General features: G+C 39.0%; 3 protein-coding genes across 4 annotated transcripts in view; 1 reads left to right on the forward strand and 2 right to left on the reverse strand.

The window, feature by feature from the left end:
• The window catches only part of LOC120557668, a 1,015,838-nt gene that overhangs the window by 656,382 nt on the left and 349,747 nt on the right, over positions 1 to 9,709 (reverse strand). The gene's annotated exons all lie outside the window — the stretch shown is intronic.
• The window catches only part of LOC120557124, a 655,636-nt gene that overhangs the window by 202,330 nt on the left and 443,597 nt on the right, over positions 1 to 9,709 (forward strand). The window lies entirely within an intron of this gene.
• LOC120557686 (butyrophilin subfamily 3 member A2-like) lies at positions 409 to 3,958 on the reverse strand. The gene is made up of 3 exons (XM_039798241.1): positions 3,911 to 3,958; positions 1,386 to 1,622; positions 409 to 802 (listed from the first exon to the last, which is right to left on the reverse strand). Exons 1-3 carry the CDS (start codon positions 3,942 to 3,944, stop codon positions 714 to 716), a joined length of 360 nt encoding a protein of 119 aa, XP_039654175.1. The 5' UTR covers positions 3,945 to 3,958; the 3' UTR covers positions 409 to 713.

The following is a 9,709-nucleotide window of genomic DNA, read 5'->3' on the forward strand; positions in this document are numbered from 1 at the left end:
TAAGCTGGGAAGACCTACAAATGTAAACTTGGGCTTAGTATATAAAGTCACTCACACAACCTAGCTCCACTGCCACTTGTTGATTGATTGATTGACATTAACAGAAGAACAGATGCTGATCAAGTCACAGGGGGATCATCAAGAGGACATTGTGTTATTTTAGTCAGTCAGCCTGGTCCGTCAGAGGGTCAAGAGAGTGCAATTCAATCTCAGATCATATCAGACAATTAAACACATATAAGTCTTTTACTAAGCAGCTAAAATAATGGATGGTAAATACATATACATGTCAGCACTAAAACTATTTATTTATGTATTCTGTTAGTTTGCAATCTCGACATATATGTAATTTGGGTATTTTTTCCTCCTCTTATTGCCCTACTGCTTTTATTGCTCTCAACAGCTGTGTCTTTTCTAATCTTTGTTCTCTCTGCTCTGATGTTTTACTTGTAACTCGTTCTGCTTTGTTGGTTGTTTTGTTGCCAATCTTTTTGCTCTGCTTGTGTTGTATTTCTTTCTTGTTTGTTTGTATTTAACAGATAAAAAATAGCCTTTTTGGTTAATTCTGGCATTTTAACATGTGTAATCATGAGTTTATTGTCCCTTTCTTAAATGAAGACTCCTACTGTATTGCTTTCACAATAGAAAGAGATGGTTAGTCTAGGGTTAACAGTATTGGACACTTACTTGTATTACTTGTTCTTGAGGTTAATTCAACGTAAAAGAAAAGCTGCTCCTGCAACTCCAAGTACAACAGCAGGAACAACAGCTCCAAGAATTTTGGTCCAGATGCTCATTTTGACTGAAACACATCACAAAAAGTTAGTTTTAGTTTAGTGTAGTTAGTTCATTTTGCACATGTAACTACATATGTTCAGTAGAATGGTCATAGACACATTCAAACGCATTCTCATGAATGGGTCGTATGATTTGGTACAAAAACTCTGCATAACAGTTAATAACATCCTACAAAATTAGGCATCCACCGGTCGGTCACGTGAGGACGGGTACAGAGCTCTGTGAACTGTCGCTTGTGTCAGCCGCCGTTACAGTTGGGTTTAGCTGACGGAAAGTCAGCGTCATGCAGGGACGACAGGTACATTTAGAAACCAAAACAACAAGATCATGGTTTGGATTCAAACATTCCTTTTGTTTAGAAGACAACTCTGCTCCCCAGCTTGAAAGTCCTGTGTTTTACAGCAGCAGTCACTGTGGTGCTGACAGTAATAAATACGTGGAATACATACAGATTACAGAGCTTTACTTTTCGTAGCTACATGTATGAATGGTTGATGACAACAACCTGAGACCAAACATAAAGAACAGTATATAAGTAACTGAAATGTGCTGCTAAAACACATGAACAACTCAAGGAGGAATCTTACCAATAATAGCCACATAAATCTCAGCATGAGTCCTCCGGTTGGTTTCCTCCTGTGTGACGACACAGCGACAGCAGCCGGTCTTGGTCACAGTAGTCTGGAGGGTGATGTGGTATCTGTCTCCTCTTTCAGAGACCTGCGGGTCTTCAGCAGGAAGTTTGTTTCCATCTCTGTCCTGCCACTCTACTCTAGGTTTGGGAGCAGCACCTCGAACCTCACACTGCAGCAACACTCCATCATCTGTGGCATCAATAATGTTGATGTCTGGCTCTGGAGCAACTGTGAACACAGTGTAAACAATAACTAGAAAATAATAACAGAATTATACATTAAGGATGTGTGATGTATATTAAGGATGTGTGGGGTGACATATCAAAGTGTGGGGTCTGGGTGTGTTCCCTCAGGGTTATTTTGAGCGTCAAAGACTCCATTTCCTGCATTCTGATACACTTCTATGCACCAATTTATGGTGGAAATACCTTTATTTATCCTATGAGAAGGAAAACACAGATAAAACATATTAAAAATACAATGGAATATAAAGCAGTAAGGGGGCTTTCCCATAAGGGACCTGAGCCTGAATCACAAAAGTTGACCCCAAAGCAACGAGGACAAAATAAAGTAGGCATCTTATAATTGTCTTAAATGTGCGGTGAAGGGAGGATGCTGGCGTTAGTGTAGGCGGAGCATTTGGGCCCGTGCTCGTTACGCACACACTACCACGCTCAGCGAAGAGCGGGTCAATGAAAGATGAGAAAAGTCTCTCTGCACGTTCTGCAAGTGTTACTTTAGTTTGCTGTCACATTACTTGACCCCCTATTTGAGAATACAAATATCTTAAGTGAAAGTTATGTCACAAAAATATGTTTTTGCTTATCATTGCACATCTTTAAAGGCATACTATGTAACTTTTCCCTCTTCGGTCCCCCTACAGGTTGTCTCATTGGAACTACAGCCGTGCAAGCTGTAGTTCCAATGAGACAACCTGTAGGGGGACTGAAGAGGGAAAAGTTACATAAATTAGTATGTCTTTAAGTGGGTATATGGAAGATCTTGGAGATTTCTTAGTGGATATACTGCATATACCTGCATATCAGGTAGACTAGACCGGTGGGGAGTATTTGTGTGTGGGACTATGTTTGTTACCTGTTGCCCCTTGGTGACTGATATCGATGTCCGGTGCAGAAGGCGTGATGACGTAGCCTGGACATGTGGAGGCAAGAAATCGATGTGGTTTCTGAACCTTTTTTTGAGGCGATACAGCCATGACATTACAGTTAACCGGCCAGCCTGGCTTGCTTGAGGCACTGAATTCAATTTAACGCGCAAAGCATTTGGATAGGAGGGGCAGGTGGGCGGAGGGTTAAAATGCAGCACTCTGATTGGCCGAAAGCTTTTCACTCCACTTACACGCTGTGGCTCAGCGGCAGAATCAACGTCATAGATTGCATAGAATCTGAAACAGAATTAAGTCATATGAAATGTGTGTGCTTCACATGGTAACACAAATGTTTTATAGTATAGTATAGTTTTTGCAAGAGTGTTTCATTTTGCAAAGGGTCTGAGGTGTTCTGCTGATTGTGTGAAGTATTTTGAAAAACCGGCCCGTTTTCAAAATAGTGCTTAAGCAATCGAAAAAAACTGTAACAGGTGTTACAGTTGACTTAATGTCAATATGTAATATATTCTTTTAAACAAAAAATTTATAATTTCTCAATTAGTTGAGCTACCCCTGTAGGTACATGTAGGCCTATCTCTGGTTGGGAATCACTGCAGTAGATTATAACCAATCCAGTCATTTTTTCCACTTGCCAAAAAGTGACTGCAGCTTCTAACTGGTCACTGAAAGCTGGTTTCTGCCTCAAAATGAATCAATTTCATTCATGAGGCTTATATCTGACAGATTAGTTAGTAGTTTTTCTGTTGAAATGCCCTCAGGAGTAAGGCTGAGCAATTTTATCGATTCTGCGATATAAAATAATATAATAATAATAATAATAATAATAATAATAATAAATAAATCGATATTTTTTCCCCCAAGAAGGTATCGATTTTTAAGCCGCGAGTATCGATACATAAGTCCCATTCGAATCCCCCGTGTATTTCCCCGTTCACGTTGCAGGAAGAGCGATTTGGTCAGCCAGCCGCTAGTGTCGCTGTAGAGCAGCCAACGTCAACTGGCGGCTTTTAGTCTGGCCCGCAGAATAATCATGAATTCACAAAATGTATAGAGGGAAAAATGCGTTCTGTTATTTATCATTTCAAGCATTTAGAGCAAAAACCCAGCCCCCTGTATTTACATCTCTATTCTCATGCCGGGATTCTGTACAGCGATGCCAGAGCTCCACACACACGGCTGAGCCGAGATGTGTGTGCGTCAAAGGTTAAAACACGCAGCAGCTGACTGGGAACGATACAGAGTTACCAACGGCCGCTGGGGCAGATGAACTCACGCTGGTCTCTTTTCTGTAAATAGGCTACAATTAAACCTTCGTGAGTAGAAAGTCAATACTTATCAATGCACTCACCTGTGTAGACCGGCATCAACATGTAGAAAGCCATATTTCAATCTGCTCTGTCCACAGCTCTACTCTGCAAATAGCGAATTTTTACAAACAAGCTAAAACAAAAGCTGTCGGTTTTTAGTCTAACTGTTTATCTTAGGTTGCCGGGAATCTGGAAATTTGGACAAATTCTTGTAAACCTCACTGCTGGCTGAACAAACCAAATTCTCCGCTAGAGCGGACAATCTGGAGCTACTTAATATGCACGTGAATGACGCGATCGTTATGTTCGAGTGATGATGATGATGATGATGATGGTTGTATTATTTTGCAACATCATCGTTTCATTGCAAATGAGGCATACATGACGAGTGCATAGCCTGCTTATCAGTCCATTCATCATTAAAGCTGGGCTTTTGGCTTTTCCACGTCAACTTTTCGCTTCAGCGTCTTTGACAGTGACATGTTTACCTGACAACAGCCTTTCTTTCTGCAAGCATTTTCCACCAATTAGGACGCTGCATACTACAACCATGTTTCCATAATCACAGACTTTAACCATCACTCCTCAGTGAACTGCCTCCTAGTCTGAGATCTTTTTCTAGTTAAAGAGCCAGTTATCATTATGGAGTTTCCATGTTTTTTAGGAGTTTGCTCACACTAATACATGTTAAAATATATATATATATATATATATATATATATATATATATATATATATATATATATATATATATATATATATATATATATATATAGCATTAATACAGTAAGAAAGTGAAAATTTCGAACAAGAATAGGCGTATTAGGTATAAATTCATTTTATTTTCTTTATTTCAAAGTCCGGCCGCCAGAGTGCTTACAAAAATTCTGAAAAAAATGTAGTTGATGATCCCTGCTGTAGACTCTCTGTCCAGTCAGAGACATATATTGTGTATTTGATGTTTTCAGTTCAATTAATTAAATCCAAGTAATTGGAACACTCACAAGATGTCACCAAAATCACTCTGTCCCCTTTAAATCTTTCAGAAAATGATGTAAGTGTATCGAATTATATTGAATCGTATCGAATCGTATCGTTGGCTGAACATCGTGATATATATTGTATCGTGAGCTGAATATTGTGTATCGTATCGTGAGATTAGTGTACTTAATGAACTTTATACTTGTTGAATTGGTCTTTTAAAAGGGCATTCCAACAAGTAAAGAGTTCTGGGTGAGCTATAGGCTAATATTGTTTTCAAAGTGAGCTTTGTAATTAAAAAAACTGGTTGATGCAGTTTACAGGCTGCGAACGCTCCCACAGACAGCAGTTTCCACCCAACATCAAAGACCAACTGCATGACAAATTATAACATACTTTAAAAACACAGAGGTCACCTGTGAGGAATAGATCAATAACCTGTGCTGTAAATGGTTACATGTGTTACTGACCCTAAGATTAGTATAGTCCATAGAGCGTGCTCTTGATCCTTAAAATTGACACAACACCCAGTTCTGTCTGTCTGTCTGTCGCCTTTATGAATCTCTACAAAGTTAATAATTCTTACCGTTTTCATCACAAAGTGTTTTCCCGGTCAAACCCAGAAGACACCAACACAGCAGATCCAGAAGAAGCTTCATAGTTGTCCATTAATTATTGTAAAAATAAGGAGCTCTTACAAATCACTGCACACAGTTTACTTTCAATTAGACTACCTCTATTTGTCACTCCCAGTGACTGTATCAGTAGTACTGTATGTACCTGCACGTTACCGCCCAGCAGCAGCATGGATGTATTAAGAGAAGGAGCAGCACTCAGAGCTCTGTCTCCATCTTGTGTCGTGTTACTGGAGTTACACCAGTCCTATCATCGGTCCCGTGTCTTGTAGACGGATGTAGACTTGTAGACTTCAAAGATGAATATCCAGGGTCTGATAAATTGGTTTAAATGGAAAAAAACAGATTATCCTTTAATGCGTTTTTTGGTTCAAACCAAAAATGAAAAAATGAAACAATGACCTCCGTTTTCCATAAAAACAAAAATGAACAGGAAAACTGCTCGTTTTTAATCTGTGTCATCATTCGTTCATTGGTTTCCCTGACCGACCACCCGGGAGGCTCCATGCTGCAGCCATACAGTCTTGGCTTCTTCTAAATGCAGTTCAGAAGAAGAAAAAGGGATTTTATGAAAAAAAAAAAAAAAAAGAGAATGAAATTAAAACAATAATTTAAATAGAAAAAAAATATTTTATGGAGAACAAATGAAAATAAAATCGTAATATTCAGAAAATAAAAAAAAAAAATTAAAGAAGGAAAATTGTTTTCATGGATGTGTGTGTGTGTGTACATGTAGTAGTCAATAGCCTAGATATTCATGTAGGCCTTCTTCTATCGGTATGTCCGACTGTTTTCTATCACAATTCAAATTCCTCTCGGGAAGCCTTTGGGACAATCTTTTTCTCCATCCTCACGCTTGAACAGCCAAAATGCTGATGTCTGTGTCAGAGGAGCCCTTTAGTGATTATAGCTACTGAGTCGCAACGCAGCAGCTCTGTTGGGTTTTAGTTTGTTTTATCAGACTAAGCATGACAGTCTTGGGCTACTTTTGTTTGTGTTCAAATTAACTGGGGAAAACTCTTCACATTCCTCAAACCTTATAAACCATTTCAGTTGTATTCTTTTCACAAAATGTAGGGTTATAGATTACATCACCACAATTTAAACAACAATGTCATGTTCATAAGTTAAAGAAAAATGGGAAATATTGCATACCTTTCTCTGTGATTGTCATCCTCGGTTGTGTTGAGTTCGCCTCTGTCAAACTATTGAGGCATGCCAATAGTTATTATAGCGTTAAATGTTAGAGTGCCATAGTGCTGAGCGTCTCTTCAGCGCTGCGGAGGTAGGTCTGGCAACGTAGCGCTGCAGGACAGTCTTTAGGTGAGTTCTGTATGGGCTAATACAACCTTTTTTTCTTTGGTTGGAGAAAGGCAACTCATAATCCAATACCAGTTGTGGTCAATCTGAGATGGCTTAACAGCAACACAAAAAAAAACTTACGAAAACGTATTTAAATAACACAAGCCTATTTGTGTTGTGTGTCACGGCGGGTGTGTGCAGGGAAACGAGGGAATTAAAGACCTGAATATAAACGGGGCAAGGGATTAAATAAAAAGCTCAGGGGGATGAGTAGGCCTAAATCCAAACAGTCCAAACTAAAGCTGTCCACAAGAGGAGCAGGAAAAGTGAATGTGCAGGCAACTGCAGAGGAACGTGGGAACGCAGGAGGGGCAGTCAGGTGATGGGGAAGTGAAGGAAAGTCTGAGGCCATCTGGTGGATGGATGGACAATGGCAGTGAGAGGGCAATAGAATGTTCCTGCAGAACCAGAGACTAGTAGCCTACTTAGAGTTTAAAAGGTTTAATTATTATTATTATTATTATTATTATTATTTATTTATACCCAAATTCTAGTTTCTGTCCAAGTACTCATAGTATGAAAGGTTTATTCCACCCAAATAGCCTACTACCTTTGTCCAAATTCTTTTAGTTTTAAAGGTTTAATAATCATCTATACTTTTTTTATTGTACACAGTACAATTTACATAGGCCTGAAACACAGACAGATGCTCAGGTCCTACACATGCACAAATTGAGATGGGGAACTTGAACCAGCAAACCTTTGGCTCTCAACCCAACTCCCTATACGGACAGAGCTACTGCCATCCACTATCTATTCATTCATTTCACCCAAATACTACTTTTGTCCAAGTACTTATAGTTTTAAATTTTTTTTTTTTTTTTTTACAGTTTTTTACAATTGCTTACACGCTAAAATTAAAACTTTCCCACAATTAGCAAAACCTTACACTCAAGGAGCAAAACACTGGCCTAGATTTGCACAACTGGAAGCACATTGTCAGCTTCACTTTTGCAAAACATCACACACAGTGATTTGCAAAACACTAAACACACTTGTATGCATTTGACACAGAAATTTCTCATGATGTCATTTCCTTGCAATTTCAAAGCAAAGGCTTTCAAATGAACACACCCATGAACCAACTGGTTAAACACAGCCACCAGGTATGAAAACACATGATTGCTTAATTGTAGACACACCAATCAGGTTTAAGCACTATATAAAATGCAGCAGGTAAGTTCACCTGTCTTCAACCAAAATGGAAGGAGTCAGAAGAAGAAGACTGAGAGTGAGAGGGGGAATCGACAGAGGAGGAGAAGGAGGTAGAGGAAGAGGAAGAGGCCCAGCCAGAGGCTGAGGTGGAGGTAGAGGAAGAGGGAGAGGGAGACCTGAAGCTGGAGAATATGCTCAAAGAAGAAGAGGACCAAATTTATCAAATGAAAGTCACACAACACTAGTGGACCATGTTGTGAACCACGGAATGACGCTGAGGGAGGCTGGACTAAGAGTTCAGCCAAATCTTAGTAGATATACAGCGGCATCTGTCATAAGGACATTTCGACAAGGAAACAGGTAAAAGAAAATCTGTCTACAGTTACAGTTACCGTATCTGGTCCCAGGCTCAGGTACACCTCACTGAGGCCATGGAGGACCCCTGTGGCCAAGTCAACGCCCCAGCTGTGCCAGAGACATTCAAGGCAGTTGTCTTGCCAGTGAGGATATCGCCTGTGATGTTGATGAAATTCTCTGGCCAGATCCAGCTAGGCGAAGAGATAATGTCTAGTATTTTCTGTACTTTTTCAGATCTTTTTTTTTTCCTGTGATTGTAACCTGTACTGGATACAATATTTTATGTTTGTCTGTTGTTTGCTGAGCTAACAGTGTTACACACACTACTGTACTAGCATGAAAACTGGGACATGTTTTGTTGTTGATTCTCCATGTTGACATGTTGACTGATTTGGGTATGTGGAGAGAAATAAATTATATTTTCCTCAGTCTGCAGCATTGGTCTTGTGTAGTGTTTGGTGAACTTATTGTATATTTTCACTTTGTCTGTGTAGTTCATTTACAGTACTCTGTTATCACTGAGAAATAGAATTGCTAAAAGTGTTTTAGGTTAGCAACAGCAGTGTGTATCTGCTTCAAACATAATTCAAGTCAAATGAAATGTGTGTTTCATATGGTAACAAGTTATGTTTTTTATAAATTAGTGTATAGTTTTTGTAAGAATGTTTCATTTTGCAAAGGGTCTGAGGTGTTCTGCTAATTGTGTGTACTGTTTTGAAAAAGACTGTCCCGGTTTTCAAAATTGTGCTTAAGCAATTGAAAAAAAACTGTAAAGCTAGGGTCCTAGAAATGCAGTCCTAGGATTGCAGTCTTGAAAGTGTAGCCTCTGGTACTGCAGCTTTGTGGCTGGAGAGGAGGGATAGAGACAGACAGATGTTTATCAAGTGTGCTCAAATTAAAAAGTGTGTTAGTTTAGATACCAGCAGACAAGCTAACCCAGCACAAATAAGTACATAAAAATTCATCAAAATGAAGTATTTGAACCTCATAATTAAATACAAAACGAGGAAAAAAACTGCAAAAAGGTCCACTTTTTGAAAAAAAGAAGCCCTTCCACAAGGCTGGCTACAGGCCTCCCAGTCCAGAATCTCATCAGCAATATCCTATACCTGTTAATATTTAAAAAGGAAAAAACAAAAGAACTCAACTAAGAAAGAAAACTAGTTTTACAAAGAAATGCCCGTTACTCTAATCTAAATTAATGTGGGAAAAACAGTCCTATAAAAAAAGTCAACATATGAGACCACTTTCCATATATTTTAGGACCCAACATCAAATGGTCAGACAGTACGCCGTAGGCTACCATTAAGTCATTTAGGTTTCATTCAGACCAGCAGCATGTTTTAATGT

The sequence above is a fragment of the Perca fluviatilis genome, chromosome 4, assembly GCF_010015445.1.
Source record: "Perca fluviatilis chromosome 4, GENO_Pfluv_1.0, whole genome shotgun sequence".
Classification (NCBI taxonomy): Eukaryota; Metazoa; Chordata; class Actinopteri; order Perciformes; family Percidae; genus Perca; species Perca fluviatilis.

Excerpts from the sequence above, each read along its gene's own strand:
- LOC120557686 (XM_039798241.1), bottom strand. The coding sequence starts at position 3,944 with ATGGCTTTCTACATGTTGATGCCGGTCTACACAG. Across the intron at positions 1,623-3,910 it reads GTTGATGCCGGTCTACACAG|ATGATGGAGTGTTGCTGCAG; the intron begins GTGAGTGCATTG and ends TTGATGCCACAG. Across the intron at positions 803-1,385 it reads GATTTATGTGGCTATTATTG|TCAAAATGAGCATCTGGACC; the intron begins GTAAGATTCCTC and ends GATGTGTTTCAG.